Source organism: Lethenteron reissneri, unplaced genomic scaffold, assembly GCF_015708825.2.
Source record: "Lethenteron reissneri isolate LAM-NWPU_2019-01 unplaced genomic scaffold, ASM1570882v1 scaffold_1880, whole genome shotgun sequence".
Classification (NCBI taxonomy): domain Eukaryota; kingdom Metazoa; phylum Chordata; class Hyperoartia; order Petromyzontiformes; family Petromyzontidae; genus Lethenteron; species Lethenteron reissneri.
The window spans coordinates 3,890-24,476 of record NW_026891642.1 but is presented as its reverse complement, the minus strand read 5'-3'; the positions used below and the strand labels follow the sequence as shown (position 1 = coordinate 24,476).

General features: G+C 53.3%; 1 protein-coding gene across 1 annotated transcript; it reads right to left on the bottom strand.

The window, feature by feature from the left end:
* Nucleotides 1–494: 494 nt before the first annotated feature.
* On the bottom strand, nucleotides 495–20,370 carry LOC133339545 (gap junction gamma-1 protein-like). The gene is made up of 7 exons (XM_061547651.1): nucleotides 20,237–20,370; nucleotides 16,751–17,082; nucleotides 15,386–15,871; nucleotides 13,439–13,597; nucleotides 12,502–12,666; nucleotides 684–708; nucleotides 495–512 (listed from the first exon to the last, which is right to left on the bottom strand). The coding sequence occupies exons 2-7, from the start codon at nucleotides 17,050–17,052 to the stop codon at nucleotides 495–497; spliced, it is 1,155 nt and encodes a 384-aa protein (XP_061403635.1). The 5' UTR covers nucleotides 17,053–17,082; nucleotides 20,237–20,370.
* Between the last annotated feature and the right edge of the window lie 217 nt (nucleotides 20,371–20,587).

Below are 20,587 nucleotides of genomic sequence, written 5' to 3'. Positions count from 1 at the left end.
GTGAGTGGATGGGCGAGTGGGTAGGTGGATGAGTGGTTGAGTGAGTGGGTGAGTGGTTGAGTGAGTGGGTGAGTGGGTGAGTGGGTGAGTGAGTGGGTGAGTGGTCATTTATTAACACGTAATTCAACTTGTAGAAAACAACTGTACTTGTAAACCAATGCGATTGTTAAACGGTGTTAATTTTTACGTGGCCTTGGTTATATAAATAATAAAAGTACGCGTCTACACGGAGCTCTCCCATGCGGGGCCGCGTGCCCCGATTTGCGGCCAAGATTCAGGCGAGACCGAGGCTTACGAGCAATAACCGGGCCGCGTTTTTATTCGTTGAAATAAAAAAAAGTTGCATTCAATTATCGACGAGAACGTAATGTAAGCTGACAATAAACGAACTATTCCAACGCGACATTTGAAAATCGATACATTCAAGTTATAGCTTAAAGCAATAAAAATTAAACTCGAATTAAAATCAACAATTCGAGGCGCTTGAGTGCGGCCTAGCGAATGGGGCTACGCTGCACCACTCGGCAGACTTCCCGCATTGAGAACTCAATCACCGACGTATTATCACGGAGAGCCTTGGGGGGTCGAGTATTACTTAGAGCACACGTTGCGAGTTTATTCTCGTGGTCGTCGTCGTTGTTGTGAGTCAGCGAGGGGTGACGCCGGAACGCCGCTCGACTCACCGAGTGGAGGATGTTCCCCGCAACTCTGGGGACGCGGGGGACGTGAGGGGGGGGGGCATGACGTCATGGATGGGTGTGGGCGAGTGGGTGAGTGGGTGGGCGAGTGGGTGAGTGAGTGGGTGAGTGGGTGGGTGAGTGGGCGAGTGGGTGGGTGAGTGGGCGAGTGAGTGAGTGGGTGGGTGAGTGGGTGGGTGATTGGGTGAGTGAGTGAGTGGGTGAGTGAGTGGGTGGGTGAGCGGGTGAGTGTGTGTGTGAGTGAGTGGGTGAGTGAGTGGGTGGGTGAGTGGGTTGAGTGAGTGAGTGGGTGGGTGGGTGAGTGGGTGGGTGAGTGAGTGGATGAGTTGGTGGGGTGAGCGAGTGAGTGGGTGGGTGGGTGGGTGAGTGGGTGGGTGAGTGGGTGAGTAAGTGGGTGAGTGAGTGAATGGGTGAGTGTGTGAGTGAGTGGGTGAGTGGGTGAGTGGGTGGGTGGGAGTGAGTGGGTGAGTGAGTGGGTGAGTGGGTGGGTGAGTGAGTGGGTGGGGGTGAGTGGGTGAGTGAGTGGGTGGGTGGGTGAGTGAGTGGGTGAGTGGGTGGGTGAGTGAGTGGGTGGGTGAGTGAGTGGGTGAGTCGGTGAATGGGTGAGTGAGTGGGTAAGTGAGTGGTGAGTGGGTGGGTGAGTGGGTGAGTGAGTGGGTGAGTGGGTGGGGTGGTTGTGGATGGGGAAGCCAATAATTCAGCAAATTGCGTCATTGTTGCTGAATACGTCATTGTTGCAGAGAACGTCATTGTTGCAGATTACGTCATTGTTGCTGATCACGTCATTGTTGCTGATTACGTCATTGTTGCTGATTACGTCATTGTTGATTATGCATGTTCTTTGAAAAAATTGTTAGAGCTCATGCACACTTTGGCCCTCTGTTTTGTATGTCAAAGACAGCCATGTCAGAGCCTTTGTTGATGTATTGGCAAACACATTGGATGGCTTATTTTAGAATAGCAGAATTTCAAATTAAAGTGGGCCTGGAAGATCTTGCACAGGAGAGGGCAGTAGGGAACGATCCACCGGTTGTGAACCTTCATTAGCGAATTAGTGGCAGGTGTGAGCGTTGTTTGAAATCCATCTCGCTCAGTATTTCTGTGACAATATAGAAGGATAGCCATCATGTGCCGACTGAGCATCTTTCAAGTAGTTCTATGGATACCACTTGGTGCACCTTTGGTCTTGCATTCATGGCGCATTTGGATAGAACTGGCCACATGGGCCATGGGCCATTTGGTTGCAGACCACGTAGACAAAGGGCAGCGTCTTGATGGGGGTGAGGGAGCTCAGCACTGATACATGTGTCAATGTGTCTTGCATTCATTGTTTCCCTCATGTAGACCGAAATGTGAGTATGAGGAAGACGACGTTTTTGGCACCCACTCCCCTACCCACTCCCCTACCCACTCACCCACCTACTCACTCACCCACCCACTCACCCACCTACCCACTCACCCACCTACTCACCCACTCCCCTACCTACTCACTCACCTACCCACCTACCCACTCACCCACCTACTCACCCACCTACTCACCCACTCCCCTACCCACTCACCCACCTACTCACTCACTCACCCACCCACACACTCACTTACCCACCCACCTACCCACTCACCCACCTACCCACTCACCCACCTACTCACTCCCCTACCCACTCACCCACCTACCCACTCACCCACCTACTCACTCACTCACCTACTCACTCACTCACCCACCCACCCACTCACCCACCTACCCACTCACCCACCTACTCACTCACTCACCCACCCACACACTCACTTACCCACTCACCCACCTACCCACTCACCCACCTACTCACTCACTCACCCACCCACACACTCACTTACCCACTCCCCTACCCACTCACCCACCTACCCACTCACCCACCTACTCACTCACCCAGCCACACACCAGCCCACACACCCACCTACCAACCCACTCACCCCCCTACTCACTCACCCACCTACTCACTCACTCACCCACCCACACACTCACTTACCCACCCACCTACCCACTCACCCACCTACCCACTCACCCACCTACTCAGTCACCCACCTGCTCACTCACTCACCCACTCACCCACCTACTCACTCACCACCTGCTCACTCACTCACCCACCCACTCACTGACCTACCCACCTACCCACTCACCCACCTACTCACTCACTCACCCACACACCAACCCACACACCCACCTACCAACCCACTCACCCACCTACTCACTCACCCACCTACTCACTCACTCACCCACCCACACACTCACTTACCCACCCACCTACCCACTCACCCACCTACTCACTCACTCACCCACACACCAACCCACACACCCACCTACCAACCCACTCACCCACCTACTCACTCACCACCTGCTCACTCACTCACCCACCCACTCATTGACCTACCCACCTACCCACTCACCCACCTACCAACCCACCCACACACTCACTCACTCACCCACCTACTCACTCAATCACCCACACACCAACCCACACACCCACCTACCAACCCACTCACCCACCTACTCACTCACCACCTGCTCACTCACTCACTCACCCACCCACTCACTTACCTACCCACCAACCCACACACCCACCTACCAACCCACCCACACACTTACCCACCCACCTACCCACTCACCCACCTACTGACCCACCCACCCACACACCAACCCACACACCCACCTACCAAGCCACTCACCCACCTACTCACTCACCCACCTACTCACTCACTCACCCACCCACACACTCACTTACCCACCCACCTACCCACTCACCCACCTACTCACTCACCCACACACCAACCCACACACCCACCTACCAACCCACTCACCCACCTACTCACTCACCACCTGCTCACTCACTCACCCACCCACTCACTTACCTACCCACTCACCCACCCACTCACCCACCTACTCACTCACCCACCTGCTCACTCACCCACCCACACACTCACTTACCTACCCACCTACCCACTCACCCACTCACTTACCCACCCACCTACTCACTCACCCACCCACACACTCACCCACTCACTTACCTACCCACCTACCCACTCACTCACGTTTTTGGCACTATCCAAAGACGCCGCCTTCATTGGTCGTAATAAGCATGATGAGGTCATAAACTTTGAGTTTTAAGACCCTTGCTAAGATGTCATGTCTGTCTGGTGGCTTTTGGTTTTGATAAAGGTAAACCTGTATCTGCTTTCATTTGGGATTGCAAGTGAAGGTGATGAAGAGATGGGGCGTGGAATATTGGCTGATGAACGTCATGGCATCCTGAGTCTTCTCATGCATGTATCTTGGTAGAGCGGTGAAGAATGAAAGCAAAATAACTAATCAGCCCACATTGTGACCTTGATTTTAAGCTTTCGTGACTGCAGGAATCCATATTGTGGTTCTGTCCTTAATGTCACGTAGGTATTAAAATAAATCACGACGTTTCAGGTGCAACACCAGTTTCAGTTTCTTTTATTAGGATTTACCCCGTGAGCCATTCGGCTGTTGATTTGGGTTCATCCGCAACAAACAATCAAATTACAAGATGCACCTAAAATTCATAGTACACAAATCTGAACATCACGTACGCAAACAATAAAATCCTACAGAAAAAGCACAACCCGTCCATGCTGTGCAGAGTGGTGAGGGGGAGAGTGGTGAGGGGGAGAGTGTGAGGGGGAGAGTGGTGAGGGGGAGAGTGGTGAGGGGGAGAGTGGTGAGGGAGAGAGTGGTGAGGGAGAGTGGTGGTGAGGGGGAGAGTGGTGAGAGGGAGAGTGGTGAGGGGGAGAGTGGTGAGGGAGAGAGTGGTGAGGGGGAGAGTGGTGAGGGAGAGAGTGGTGAGGGGGAGAGTGGTGAGGGGGAGAGTGGTGAGGGAGAGAGTGGTGAGGGGGAGAGTGGTGAGGGGGAGAGTGGTGAGGGGGAGAGTGGTGAGGGAGATAGTGGTGAGGGAGAGAGTGGTGAGGGAGAGAGTGGTGAGGGGGAGAGTGGTGAGGGGGAGAGTGAGTGGTGAGGGGGAGAGTGGTGAGGGGAGAGTGGTGAGGGGGAGAGTGGTGAGGGAGAGAGTGAGTGGTGAGGGGGAGAGTGGTGAGGGGGAGAGTGGTGAGGGGGGAGAGTGGTGAGGGAGAGAGTGGTGAGGAGCAGAGTGGTGAGGGGGAGAGTGGTGAGGGAGAGAGTGGTGAGGGGGAGAGTGGTGAGGGAGAGAGTGGTGAGGGAGAGAGTGGTGAGGGGGAGAGTGGTGAGGGAGAGAGTGGTGAGGGGGAGAGTGGTGAGGGAGAGTGTGGTGAGGGGGAGAGTGGTGAGGGGGAGAGTGGTGAGGGAGAGAGTGGTGAGGGGGAGAGTGGTGAGGGGGAGAGTGGTGAGAGAGAGAGTGGTGAGGGGGAGAATGGTGAGGGGGAGAATGGTGAGGGAGAGAGTGGTGAGGGAGAGAGTGGTGAGGGGGAGGAGAGTGGTGAGGGGGAGAGCGGGGAGGGGGAGTGTGGCGAGGGGGAGAGTGGTGAGAGAGAGAGTGGTGAGGGGGAGAATGGTGAGGGGGAGAATGGTGAGGGAGAGAGTGGTGAGGGAGAGAGTGGTGAGGGGGAGAGTGGTGAGGGGGAGAAGTGGTGAGGGGGAGAGGTGGGTGAGGGGGAGAGTGGGTGAGGGAGGAAAGTGGTGAGGGAGAGAGTGGTGAGGGGAGAGAGATTGGTGAGGGGGAGAGTGGTGAGGGGAGGAGAGTGGTGAGGGAGAGAGTGGTGAGGGAGGAGTGGTGAGGGAGAGAGTGGTTGAGGGGGGAGAGTGGTGAGGGGGAGAGTGGTGAGGGGGAGAGTGGTGAGGGGGAGGAGGGGTGAGGAGGGAGAGTGGTGAGGGGAGACGTGGTGAGGGGGAGAGTGGTGAGGGAGAGAGTGGTGAGGGGGGAGAGTGGTGAGGGGGAGAGTGGTGAGGGGGAGGAGTGGTGAGGGGGAGAGTGGGGAGGGGAGAGTGGTGAGGGAGAGAGTGGTGAGGGGGAGAGAGTGGTGAGGGGAGAGTGGTGAGGGAGAGAGTGGTGAGGGGGAGAGTGGTGAGGGGGAGAGTGGGAGGGGAGAGAGTGGTGAGGGGGAGAGTGGTGAGGGGGAGAGTGGTGAGGGGAGAGGAGTGGTGAGGGGGGAGTGGTGAGGGGAGAGGTGGGGGAGAGTGGTGAGGGGGAGAGTGGTGAGGGGAGAGAGTGGTGAGGGGGAGAGTGTGAGGGAGAGAGTGGTGAGGGGGAGAGTGGTGAGGGGGAGAGTGGTGAGGGGAGACGCGGTGGTGAGGGGAGACGCGGTGGTGAGGGGGAGAGTGGTGAGGGGAGAGAGTGGTGAGGGGGAGAGTGGTGAGGGGAGAGTGGTGAGGGGAGAGTGGTGAGGGGGAGAGTGGTGAGGGAGAGAGTGGTGAGTGAGAGAGTGGTGAGGGGGAGAGTGGTGAGGGGGAGAGTGGAGGGAGAGAGTGGTGAGGGGGAGAGTGTGAGGGGGAGAGTGGTGAGGGGGAGAGTGGTGAGGGAGAGAGTGGTGAGGGGGAGAGTGGTGAGGGGGAGAGTGGTGAGGGGGAGAGTGGTGAGGGAGAGAGTGGTGAGGGGAGAGAGTGGTGAGGGGGAGAGTGGTGAGGGAGAGAAGTGGTGAGGGGAGAGTGGTGAGGGGAGAGAGTGGTGAGGGGGAGAGTGGTGAGGGGGAGAGTGGTGAGGGATAGAGTGGTGAGGGAGAGAGAGTGGTGAGGGGAGAGTGGTGAGGGGGAGAGTGGTGAGGGAGAGAGGGTGAGGGAGAGTAGTGGTGAGGGAGGAGAGTGGTGAGGGGGAGAGTGGTGAGGGGGAGAGTGGTGAGGGGGAGAGTGGTGAGGGAGATAGTGGTGAGGGGGAGAGTGGTGAGCGGGAGAGTGGTGAGGGGAGAGAGTGGTGAGGGGGAGAGTGGTGGAGGGGGAGAGTGGTGAGGGGGAGAGTGGTGAGGGGGAGAGTGGTGAGGGGGAGAGGTGGTGAGGGGGAGAGTGGTGAGGGGGAGAGTGGTGAGGGAGAGAGTGGTGAGGGGGGAGAGTGATGAGCGGGAGAGTGGTGAGGGAGAGAGTGGTGAGGGGGAGAGTGGTGAGGGGGAGAGTGGTGAGGGGGAGAGTGGTGAGGGGGGAGAGTGGTGAGGGGGAGAGTGGTGAGGGGGAGAGTGGTGAGGGAGAGTGGTGGTGAGGGAGAGAGTGGTGAGGGAGAGAGTGGTGAGAGTGGTGAGAGTGGTGAGGGAGAGAGTGAGTGGTGAGGGAGAGGAGTGGTGAGGGGGGAGAGTGGTGAGGGGGAGAGTGGTGAGGGAGAGAGTGGTGAGGGAGAGAGTGGTGAGGGAGAGAGTGGTGAGGGGGAGAGTGGTGAGGGGGAGAGTGGTGAGGGGGAGAGTGGTGAGGGGAGAGTGGTGAGGGGGGAGAGTGGTGAGGGGGAGAGTGGTGAGGGAGAGAGTGGTGAGGGGGAGGAGTGGTGAGGGGAGAGTGGTGAGGGAGAGAGTGGTGAGGGGGAGAGTGGTGAGGGGGAGAGTGGTGAGGGGGAGAGTGGTGAGGGGGAGAGTGGTGAGGGGGAAGTGGTGAGGGAGAGAGGGTGAGGAGGAGTGGTGAGGGGGAGAGTGGTGAGGGGGGAGAGTGGTGAGGGGGAGAGTGGTGAGGGGGGAGAGTGGTGAGGGGGGAGAGTGGTGAGGGGAGAGAGTGGTGAGGGAGAGAGTGGTGAGGGAGAGAGTGGTGAGGGAGAGAGTGGTGAGGGGGAGAGGTGGTGAGGGGGGAGAGTGGTGAGGGGGAGAGTGGTGGAGGGAGGAGGGGTGAGGGGGAGTGGTGAGGGAGAGAGTGGTGAGGGGGAGAGTGGTGAGGGAGAGAGTGGTGAGGGGGAGAGTGGTGAGGGGGAGAGTGGTGAGGGAGAGAGTGGTGAGGGAGAGAGTGGTGAGGGGGAGAGTGGTGAGGGGGAGAGTGGTGAGGGAGAGAGTGGTGAGGGAGAGAGTGAGTGGTGAGGGGGAGAGTGGTGAGGGGGAGAGTGGTGAGGGGGAGAGTGGTGAGGGAGAGAGTGAGTGGTGAGGGGGAGAGTGGTGAGGGGGAGAGTGGTGAGGGAGAGAGTGGTGAGGGGGAGAGTGGTGAGGGGGAGAGTGGTGAGAGAGGGTGAGGGGGAGAGTGGTGAGGGAGAGAGTGGTGAGGGAGAGAGTGGTGAGGGAGAGTGGTGAGGGAGAGTGGTGAGGGAGAGAGTGGTGAGGGGGAGAGTGGTGAGGGGGAGAGTGGTGAGGGGGAGAGTGGTGAGGGGGAGAGTGGTGAGGGGGAGAGTGGTGAGGGAGAGAGGGGTGAGGGGGAGAGTGGTGAGGGGGAGAGTGGTGAGGGGGAGAGTGGTGAGGGAGAGAGTGGTGAGGGAGAGAGTGGTGAGGGAGAGAGTGGTGAGGGGGAGAGTGGTGAGGGGGCGAGTGGTGAGGGGGAGAGTGGTGAGGGAGATAGTGGTGAGGGGGAGAGTGGTGAGCGGGAGAGTGGTGAGGGAGAGAGTGGTGAGGGAGAGAGTGGTGAGGGGGAGAGTGGTGAGCGGGAGAGTGGTGAGGGAGAGAGTGGTGAGGGGGAGAGTGGTGAGGGGGAGAGTAGTGAGGGGAGAGTGGTGAGGGGGAGAGTGGTGAGGGGGAGAGTGGTGAGAGGGAGAGTGGTGAGGGGGGAGAGTGGGTGAGGGGGAGAGTGGTGAGGGGAGAGTGGTGAGGGGGGAGAGTGGTGAGGGGGAGAGTGGTGGTGGTGTGGGTGAGTGGTGAGGGTGAGGTTGAGTGGTGAGGGTGAGTGGTGATTAATGAGGGTGAGTGGGGAGGGTGAGTGGCGGTTGGTAGTGGTGATTAGTGAGGGGTGAGTGGTGAGGGTTAGTGGTGAGCATGAGTGGTGAGGGTTGAGTGTTGAGCGTGAGTGGTGAGGGTGAGTGGTGATTGTTGAGGGTGTGATTGGTGAGGATGAGTGGTGAGTAGTGAGGGTGAGTGGTGAGGGTGAGTGGTGAGTGGTGAGGGTGAGTGGCGGTTGTGAATGGTGATTAGTGAGGGGTGAGTGGTGAGGGTGAGCGTGAGTGGTTAGGGTGAGTGGTGAGGGTGAGCAGTGAGGGTGAGCAGTGAGGGTGAGTGGTGATTGGTGAGGGTGTGATTGGTGAGGATGAGTGGTGAGTGGTCAGGGTGAGTGGTGAGGGTGAGTGGTGAGCGGTGAGGGTGAGTGTTGAGGGTGAGTGGTGAGTGGTTAGGGTGAGTAGTGAGGGTGAGCGTGAGTGGTGAGTGGTGAGCGTGACTGGTGAGGGAGAGTGGTGAGGGAGAGTGGTGAGGGAGAGTGGTTAGGGTGAGTAGTGAGGGTGAGGGGTGAGCGTGAGTGGTGAGCGTGACTGGTGAGGGAGAGTGGTGAGGGAGAGTGGTGAGGGAGAGTGGTGAGGGGTGAGGGTGAGTGGTGATTGGTGAGGGTGAGTGGTGAGGGTGAGTGGGGAGGGTGAGTGGCGGTTGTTAGTGGTGATTAGTGAGGGTGAATGGTGAGAGTGAGTGGTGAGTGGTGAGGAGAGTGGTGAGTGAGAGTGGTGAGGGTTAGTGGTGAGGGTTAGTGGTGAGAGTGAGTGGTGAGGGTGAGTGGTGATTGGTGAGTGGTGAGGGTGAGTGGTGAGGATGAGTGGTAAGGGTGAGTTGTGAGTGGTGAATGGTGAGGGTGAATGAGTACAGTCAATATGCACTGCTGTTATCATACCAGGTACCACCACCACAATATGTACTCCTATCATAGCAGATACCACCACAGCAGTATGCACTGCTGTAATCATAGCAGGTACCACCACAGTCAGTATGCACTGCTGTCATCATAGCAGGTACCAACACAGCAGTATGCACTGCTGTAGTGATAGCAGGTACGACCTCAGTCGGTATACACTGCTGTAGTGATAGTAGATACTGCTATCGAGTTGGTAGATACCGCTATAGTAAATACTAAAACAGTCAGTATATACCACTACAGTCAGTACATACTGCTACGGTGAGTAGCTACTAGAGTCGGTAGATACTATTATAGAGTGAGTAGATACTGCTATAGATTTTGTAGTTACTACTATAGTCAGTGGATACACTATAGAGTCAGCAGATACTATACAGTTAGTCGTTACGAGTATATAGTCGGTAGATACTACTGTAGGCCCAGTAAATACTACAATGGTCAGTAGTTATTACAGTCACTAAATACTACTACACAGTCAGTAGCTACACATGGCTCAGTAGATACTACGGTACAGTCAGTAGATACTACTACAGAGTCAATAGATACCACTTCCTCTGTTGTATGTAAGGTGTTGTTAGTATATATACCTACGAGGGGTAAAGATATTTTTTGAGGGGGGGGGGGGGGGGAGACCGCAATTTTCGGAAACATTTTGACATCAACTATTTACCCCACACTTTCTACAACTTTTTGGACTTGTGAAAGCCTCTTATATATTTGTTGGTGGAGAAATTTACAAACAGCCCACCGGGCTTTGACAATACCTTAGTATCTGTGTATATATATGTAAGGTTTTTAAGAAATATATTTTTTACCCGGGCAAAGCCGGGTACTTCCGCTAGTAAAATAATAAATATATAACCCATACATTTATGTTTTATTTTTACAATTTTATTACTTCCCTTCTACGTGACTTTACCGAAAGAACCAAGAAGGTTAAATAGTTTAGTTTAAATTCGTTACTACTTTAGCGCAAAGCAATTGCGTTCTTATAGAGCAAACCCACAACGCCGACTGTGGAGTTGGGCGTCCCGCTTGGCGATGACCACCAGAGGCAGTCACTGAGCGACCGTTCGAGTGACAAACGTCTCCCGTTGGCCGTGCCGCGTGGAGCTGACAGGGTCACGTCACTTTCACATCCATCAGAAACTTGTCTGCACTGGAGGGATCCGTGCAGCTCCATAGGAGGTCGTGGGTTCGATCCCGATTCTGACAGCTGCTGCCGTATACTTGGAGTCTGTGTCTCTCTCTCATCATCATCATCACCACGGTGGCTGTGAGATGTTAACTACCTCGCTGGTCTACAGGAGGTCGTGGGTTCGATCCCGATTCTGACAGCTGCTGCCGTATACTTGGAGTCTGTGTCTCTCTCTCATCATCATCATCATCACCACGGTGGCTGTGAGATGTTAACTACCTCGCCTGGTCTACAGGAGGTCGTGGGTTCGATCCCGATTCTGACAGCTGCTGCCGTATACTTGGAGTCTGTGTCTCTCTCTCATCATCATCATCACCACGGTGGCTGTGAGATGTTAACTACCTCGTCTGGTCTACAGGTCGTGGGTTCGATCCCGATTTTGACAGCTGCTGCCGTATACTTGGAGTCTGTGTCTCTCTCACTTTCTCTTATCAACACGGTGGCTATGAGATGTTGACTACCTCGTCTGGTCTACAGGAGGTCGTGGGTTCTATCTCGACCTACTGCGCCTGTCTATTTCATTAAAATGCAAATCAATTTATAACATTTTTGACCTTCTTGGTTCTTTCGGTAAAGTCACGTAGAAGGGAAGTAATAAAATAATAAAAACAAAACATAAATTAATTCTCACGACGTTTCGGCCACAACACAAGCAGCCGTCCTCACCTGTTTTTATTATTTTATTATTTCCCTTCTACGTGATGACTTTACCGAAAGAACCAAGAAGATGAATCCCTGCAGTCACGAAAGCTTTAAATCGTAATTTAACATTTTTGACATGCGTTTTTCTGGATTTTGTTGTTGTTATTTTGTCTTTTACTGTTAAAATAAACCTACAATTAAAATTATAGACTCATCATTTCTTTGTCAGTGGGCAAACGTACAAAATAAGCAGGGGATCAAATACTTTTTTCCCTCACTGTACTTGCCAATTGATAAGCATTTATTAGACAAAGCTACACACACTCACAGGTACACCGTTGTTTCGGGAAATTTCTTTAATTGCACAATCTTACCAATCAATTTGAGGTCCATTTTTGCCATTGGGCTCACGTTTCTACAGCGCGGTTCCGTATGAAGTAAAAATCGTTTAAGGACGTTCCTATTGTAATCACACGTGCGATTGATCACATGACAGTTACTCAATTAGCATAAATTAACATGAAACACACAAGCATCATTTCCATTTCCCAATAAAAAAATTAAAGATTCAGAAAAACAATAAACACAACAACACCGTGTCACCTGCTGTTCACATTTGCCCACAGCTGTTCCCAAACCGCATAGCCAACATCTGAAATGCCTTTTGCTTTGTCAATGTAAACCGCAGCGGGCTGTCACGCCCTCATAACGACGTGCGCAACGCTAAACCCAACGCCTCTCAACCAGCGATGGGAGAAGGTTTAACGAAAAAAATTGAAACAGAAACTCACGCAAATTAAGAAGCTAAAGTAACGAAAAGATTTGCGTTGCTTTAATCAAACATCCCCCTCCCCCCCCGACTCGTACATTTATACGTCGGCCCAATGCGATAAGCCACGATGCCACAAAGAACGCGTTCTAAGGAGACTTGAACTCTCAACGCTCCGCTGGGTTACAAACCCAGAGCAGAGCTGAATCCCCCCAGCTACGAGGCTGGGTGCCGGGCTGCCCCCCCCCACCCCCCCACACCGTCGCGTGGGTCAACGGCGTGCCCCCCACCCCCCCCCCCCCACATCGCGTGGGTCAACGACGTGCCCCCCCCCCCCCCCCTCCCCGTCACGTCACGTGGCTCAGCGTGGCGGCCGCCTGCCGCTTGAATCTCGACAGAGAACGTCGACAAAAAAAAGACGATCACAACGGGGGCGGCGCATCGGGGGGGGGGGGGGGGAGGGTGTAGCGGGCGGAGAGTGAAACTGGCTCTGGCGCTAGAGCCACACCGTGCGAGGGGCGGCGGTGGCGACGTCACCAGCGACGTCACCAGCGGCGTCACCAGCGGCGTCACCAGCGGCGTCACCAGCGGCGACGTCACCAGCGGCGTCACCAGCGGCGTCACCAGCGGCGTCACCAGCGGCGACGTCACCAGCGGCCTGTCCGGGGGCCTCCTGGCGGCGGGGGGGCGGCCTCAGCGTCAGCCCCAACTCCGTCTGGAGTTCCCGCAGCTCCTCACGCAGCTGACACAATTCACGCGGCGACATCGCCACCACTGCCGCTGCTGCTGCTGCTGGTGCTGCTCCTGCTGCTGCTACTGCTGCTGGTGCTGGTGCCGGGGCTGCCGGGGGCGCCGGCTCGCCCGGAGCCGCCACCCTAGAAAACGAGTTGAATTTCAAGAGTTTTCATTGACAACAATATGTGAATACACTGCACACGATAGAGGGTTTGTCTGGGTTATATTGCGTGTGTAGTGTAGTGTATAGTGTAGTGTATAGTGTAGTGTATAGTAGTGTAGTGTGTAGTGCAGTGTGTAGTGTAGTGTCTAGTGTATAGTGTAGTGTATAGTGTAGTGTATAGTAGTGTAGTGTATAGTGTAGTGTATAGTAGTGTATAGTGTAGTGTAAAGTAGTGTATAGTGTAGTGTATAGTGTAGTGTATAGTAGTGTAGTGTGTAGTGCAGTGTGTAGTGTAGTGTCTAGTGTATAGTGTAGTGTAAAGTGTAGTGTATAGTAGTGTAGTGTATAGTGTAGTGTATAGTAGTGTATAGTGTAGTATAGTGTAGTGTATAGTGTAGTGTAGTGTATAGTAGTGTATAGTGTACAGTGCAGTGTATAGTGGCTAATGCGATCTAAACCCAAAAACCTCGACAACGACGATGATGAATGATAGTAGTTATCGCCGTGACGCGTGAGGAGCGATGTGAGCGCTCCTCGTGAAACTCACCCGGCGCCGTTCCCGTCCGGGGCGGCGCCCACCAGCGAGTGGTACCCCGGGGGGGGGGCGGGGAGGGGGGGCACCGGCGACACGCGCTGGCTGCCCTGGGCCACCTTCACCCGGGAAGCCTCCAGCGTCGTGAGGGCCGCCTGCTTGCCCTCCGCGGACCTACGTCACACACACACACACGTCTATATACACAGCTGTGAACACATTACACTACACTATACACTACACTATACACAACATCTATATAGATAGCTGTGAACACATACACTACACTATACACTACACTATACACTACACTATACACTACACACACATCTATATAGACAGCTGTGAACACATACACTACACTATACAAAACACTATATACATCGCTGGCAACACACTACACTATACACTACTATACACTACACTATACACTACACTATACACTACTATACACTACACTATACACTACTATACACTACACTATACACTACTATACACTACTATACACTACACTATACACTACTATACACTACACTATACACTACTATACACTACACTATACACTACACTATACACAACACTATACACTACACATAACATTTATATAGATAGCTGTGAACAAATACACTACACTATACACTACACTACTACACTACACTATACACTACACTACTATACACTACACTATACACTACACTACTACATATCTGTCCCACACACCGAACAGAAACCTTTTGCAAGGAATCATCTCCCTGCATCGACCACACACACATATGCGGTACGTGTGGTGAACATGCCGACAGGACCACGCTCTGGTAGTCAATGACGACGACGCTTTGTGACTGATTGGTCCCCACCAGAGAGCGCCGCTTTCTCTAGAGGCTGGTCTCACTGACGCTGTTGGATGAGAGGACACTTTCACTGCCAGCACCTTCACAGCTCGGGGTGAGACTCACCAGCCTCTAGACAAAGCGGTCTCTGGTGGGGACCAATCAGTTTCAAAGTCAATTCATCGTCGTCATCGTCATCATCGTCATATACTACCAGAGCGTGTTTTATCTCTCTGCATGTTCATCACACGTACCGTGTGTGTGGCCAATGCAGTGAGATGATTCCTTGCGGGAGGTTTCCGTGTGGCGTTATCATGCTAACGCAGCTGCTGAAACCTATTCTTATATTTGTCACGATATTTTTGGTAAAGTCACGTAGAAGGGAAGTAATAAAGCAATAAAAATTAAACATAATAAAACAATTCTCACGACGTTTCGGCCACTCGCACGACCCAACACCGAAGCCGACGACCTCCGACAACCATTGGAACCTCATTTGGCAGTAAAAAATATGATCATTGGTTTTTTACCCTTCTATCTGGCAACAAAACTGACACCAATTATCATATTTTTTACTGGCAAATGAGGTTCCAATGGTGTAAATGCTTCACCCCGAGCTCTCATACTCTGATGGTGCGTTGTCTTTGAGTTGTGCGCCTTTTGGCATCATCTGGTTCAACACCATGTGAGACTAGGCTCTAAGGAAAGCTGTCTCGGGTGTAGATCAATCGACTTCAAGGACAGTGCATACATTATCAGAGTTGTGTTTTTTGTTTGCATTCCGACCGCAGGTATTGTGGTCTATGCAAACATGACTCCTTGTAAAAAAGGTGTCAGTTTTGTTGCCAGACAGAAGGGTAAAAAACCAATTATCATATTTTTACTGGCAAATGAGGTTTCAACGATCTACAATCTGAGTACGACGCTTCGTCCAGTGATCACAACCAGCATCATCAGGCGGACAGCAGACAGACCGGTGCATTTGCTCTGCAACACGACGGTGGCTGAAGCATGAAACCCATCGGTGAAAAAACTATTATCAACCTCCGACAAGGCGTCGTTCGCGCCCCCCCCCCCCCCGCGTGCCCCCACCCCCCCCCGCGTGCCCCCCCCCCGCGTGCCCTCCCCCCACCTGCTCCCGCTCAGCAAGTCGTGGAAGGCGCCCAGCCCCAGGTAGCAGATCTCGGACAACTCCAGCAGGAGGCTGAGGGCGGCGATGGCGTACATGAGCAGGAGGAAGATGGTCTTCTCCGTGGGGCGAGACACGAAGCAATCCACGCGATGTGGGCAGGGGTGGCGGACGCACTCGAAGCGTGGGGCCACCTCAAAGCCGTAGAGCAGGTACTGGCCTGCCAGGAAGCCCATCTCGGCCAACGTACGCGCCAGCAGCTGGAGGGTGTAGGCCGCCATCAGCCCGTCAGACTTGATCCTCCAACGCTCGTTGTGTTGCCAAGGCTCCCGCTTGCTCTCTTCTTCACCCTCCTCCTCCTCCCTCCTCCACATCCACCTCTCCTCCTCCTCCACCTCCTCCTCCTCCACCTCCACCTCCTCCGTGCATTCAACCGCACGGTCGACTCGCTTGGCCCGCTTGTTCCGTTGGTCTCGCTTTAGCTCGATCCTGACCACGGCAGAGAGCGGCGGCGGCGGCGCCGTTCAAGTCCCACCGCTCGGTGTGAAGCGTCGTGGGCGAGTGAAAGTGCTCGCTCGCTGCAAAACGCGACATCACGACGACCAACAGAGACGGACACGGGGGCTGTCCGGGATCCCACTCCCGATCGTCGCCTCTGAGAGACGCTTGAAGTGTCAAGTGAGCACCTGGTGCGACGTGCAAGAACTTCGCCAACCGGGGAGGCAAACGCAGCCGGCGTGGCTCTGGCCACAGACCCCCTCGTGGGCTTTGAAGCGCCGCTCGCGAGAAGCACTTATCCCGACGGCCTTTGGAGACTACGCGGGGGGACTTTTGTCTTTGGCGCGTGTGGCCCCGTGTGCGTGTGTCTGTGTGTGTGTCTGCGTGTGTGTGGTGTCTGCGTGTGTCTGTGTGTGTCTGCGTGTGTCTGTGTGTGTCTGCGTGTGTCTATGTGTGTCTGCTTGTGTCTGTGTGTGTCTGCGTGTGTGTCTGCGTGTGTGTCTGCGTGTGTCTGCGTGTGTCTGCATGTGTCTGTGTGTGTCTGCGTGTGTCTGTGTGTGTCTGCGTGTGTCTGTGTGTGTCTGCGTGTGTCTGTGTGCGTGTGTGTCTGCGTGTGTGTCTGCGTGTGTCTGTGTGTGTCTGCGTGTGTCTGTGTGTGTCTGCGTGTGGCCCCGTCTGCGTGTGTCTGTGTGTGTCTGTGCATGTGTCCGCGTGTGTCTGTGTGTGTGTCTGCGTGCGCGTGCGTGTGTCTGTGTGTGCGTGTGTCTGCGTGTGTCTGTGTGTGCGTGTGTCTGCGTGTGTCTGCGTGTGTCTAGAATCCAAATTCCCCCCCCCCCCGCTGTGAAACACTCCCTCCGGGGACGTGTGTACCTGGTGATGCGATGCACAGCGAAGCCGAGGTACAGGATGGTGGGCGTGGCGACGGCGATGATCTGGAACACCCAGAAGCGGACGTGCGATAGTGGCGCGAAGCTGTCGTAGCAAACGTTCTCGCAGCCGGGCTGCGCCGTATTGCACGTGAAGCGGCCTTGCTCGTCGTAGTAGATCGACTCGCCGGCCACCGTCGTGAGAACGATGCGGAAGATGAGGAAGGTGGTGATCCACAGCTTGCTCAGGAATGTGGAGTGTCGGTGAACCTCCTCCAGCAGCTGTGTCAGGTAGCCCCAGCTCATCGTGAACGCCACTCAGATGCAAAGACGCTGCTGCGGGGAAACGTTCGAGTTTGTACGGGCAACTAGCGTCACTTAGAAACATTCAACTTCAGGACTTTGAGAGATGATCAAATAACCTGTCCCATTTGTCCAGTTGCCCGTTTGGAACGAGAGTCGTAAGTTCAACCTCCACGCACAATAGATGACAGTGGTGCATCCACATCTATAAAACGTGAAGAACCAGTGGCATCTACATCTACAGAACGTAAAGAACCAGTGGCATCTACATCTACAGAACGTGAAGAACCAGTGGCATCTACATCTGCAGAACGTGAAGAACCAATGGCATCTACATCTGCAGAACGCAAACAACCAGTGGCATCTACATCTACAGAACGTGAAGAACCAGTGGCATCTACATCTACAAAACGTGAAGAACCAGTGGCATCTACATCTGTAGAATGTGAAGAACCAGTGGCATCTACATATGTAGAACGTGAAGAACCAGTGGCATCTACATCTGTAGAACGTGAAGAACCAGTGGCATCTACATCTACAGAACGTGAAGAACCAATGGCATCTACATTTACAGAACGTGAAGAACCAGTGGCATCGACATCTGCAGAACGTGAAGAACCAATGGCATCTACATCTACAGAACGTGAAGAACCAGTGGCATCTACATCTGCACAACGTGAAGAACCAGTGGCATCTACATCTGCAGAACGTGAAGAACCAGTGGCATCTACATCTGCACAACGTGAAGAACCAATGGCATCTACATTTACAGAACGTGAAGAGCCAGTGGCATCTACATCTGCAGAAACGTGAAGAACCAATGGCATCTACATCTACAGAACGTGAAGAACCAATGACATCTACATCTACAGAACGTGAAGAACCAGTGGCATCCAGTGGGCGGCTCCTGCAAAATCTCTCAGGGGGGGCAAATGTCTGGATGATTGATAAGGATAAGGTCCACCCATGCAATGGATAAATTAACAGCTTAAGCATGTAAAGGCAACTTCACTTCTTTAATATTAATGAAAAATAAAGTGACTCTTACAATACATCTTGTTTGTTTCTATACTCACTATTAAAACAAACCACTCAAGTTTCTTTTATTAAAGATTCCACTAGGTGGCGACAAATTATATTGTTGGATGAAACGTGCTTACGTATGATGACGTAAGCACGTATGATGACGTAAGCACGTTAGGGCGAGCCCTCCCTGAAGCCATAGAGAATGCATTGCAGCGCCCCCGTTCGAAAAAAAACATCTTTGAATGTAAGTCTATGGGACCACTCGGGGCGATTGTCAGCTGGAGGGAAATCGCCCAAAAAGAGGCGGGTACTCCACAGAACATAGCATGACGCTGATTGGACTATATCCAGAGGCACAGTGACGGCTCGCGTGACTCTGTGGTTGAATGAGATTGGTGGTGCGTCGCCCAATCGGCCCTAATAAAGAAACCGCCCCTGGTGGCATCTACATCTGCAGAACGTGAAGAACCAGTGGCATCTACATCTGCAGAAGGTGAAGAACCAGTGGCATCTACATCTACAGAACATGAAGAACCAATGGCATCTACATTTACAGAACGTGAAGAACCAGTGGCATCTACATCTACATAACGTGAAGAACCAGTGGCATCTACATCTACAGAACGTGAAGAACCAGTGGCATCTACATGTACAGAACGTGAAGAACCAGTGGCATCTACATCTGCAGAACGTGAAGAACCAGTGAATTCTACGTCTGTAGAACGTGAAGAACCAATGGCATCTACATTTACAGAACGTGAAGAACCAGTGGCATCTATATCTGCAGAACGTGAAGAACCAGTGGCATCTGCATCTGTGTTTGGTGTACATGCCATACACCACGTTTGGATCGACAGAAGTCAAGTTGGACTTACAAACGGTACCTCTGGAACCTAACCTTGGTAACGTAAGTTGAGTTCGCTCAGCGTTGTGTCCACACGCTCACACAACAACAACAGCCATTCGGCAGTCAACCCAAGGCACCTACCATGGGTTGGCTGACAGATGGCTGGCCGATGCAACAAACTGTGCCCCCTACTGTGAATACTCGCTGCGCTTTAAACGCCCGGCGCTCCGCTCGTTGTTGTGAGCGTCGCTCCTCTGCCCTCCGTTGTTGCTGGAGGGCGACTGCCTCCAACTGATTCTAGATTTGAAGCTTTCGTGATTGCAAGGATTCATACTCTTAGGTTATTTCGGTAAAGTCACGTAGGTAAAAATATTAATAAATTATAAAAAATTATCATGGAAATAAAATAATAAATCACGACTTTTAGGAGGCAACCCAAGTCTCCGTCGTCAGGTGGGACCGTCACAGCTAAATTGACTGTATCAAGTGAGGCAAATTCCAAGTGACAAGCTCTTAAATACAAGGGGGAGGGGGGGAGGGGCTTATCTGAATGTTAAACGCGGGAGATGTCAACACTCGGTAAATTAGAATAGTACCTGTCAAATAAGATGGTACAAATATGTGTAGTTAAATCTTTTACCGTGATGATGGGTACAAACTAATCATTGGAAATATATTATTAACCATGTAACAGTCACTCACCCACTCACTCACCCATCAACTCACCCACTCATCCACCCACCCAACTCACCCACCCACTCACTGTCACTCACTCACCAACTCAGCCACTCATCCCCTCACTCACTCAATCTCCCACCCACTCACTCAGGCACTCACCCACCAACTCACCCAGTCACTCACCCACCCAGTCACTCACACACCCACTACCCACTCACCCACCCACTCAGTCAGTCACCCTACATTATAGACTGTACCTGTGTGTACAGTCTACATTATAGACTGTATCTTTGTTATAGACTGTATCAGAGGCAATATTGTTATTTCTATTAATATTATTTTTATTATTAATTTTTATTTTACCTACGTGATTTTACCGACAAAAAACCTAAGAGTATACCTCCAACTGCCCAGTAGTAGCAGCGTCCTTCACGAGCCTCCTCCTCCTGCTCCACAGAGGCTGATCCACTCAGCTCACATCACTCCATCGCTTCTCTAGCCGTTCAGGCGTTCGCTCACACACACACACACAGCCACAGCAGCAAGGAGAGACAAAGACGGCAGCGGCTGCGTGGGAGAACAGAGCGCAGAGAGAGAGAGAGAGAGAGCAGCAGGAGGAGGGTGGTGGGGTCAGACCTCTGCTGGAGCGCAGGAGACGATCAGCTGGGAGAAGACGCAGCGAGTGGAGGAGACGCCTTAGCAGATGCACGTGGCAAAGACGCCATCTTTCTGCCCCTCCCCCCTCACCTTCGGCTCCTCCCCCACATCCGGCCCCCCCTCCACATCCGCCCCCCCCCTTCTTCACCCTCACTTCGGACTATTTATTGTTGAATATTTCATTATTTTATTATTTCCATTCTACGTGGCTTTACCGAAAGAACCAAGAATATTACCCTGTTCGTGACCTTGACCCTGCTACTGACTTTGACCCCGTGCCTGACCCTTGACCCTGCCCCCCGAGGGCAATGCCTGCATAGGTGCTGCTAC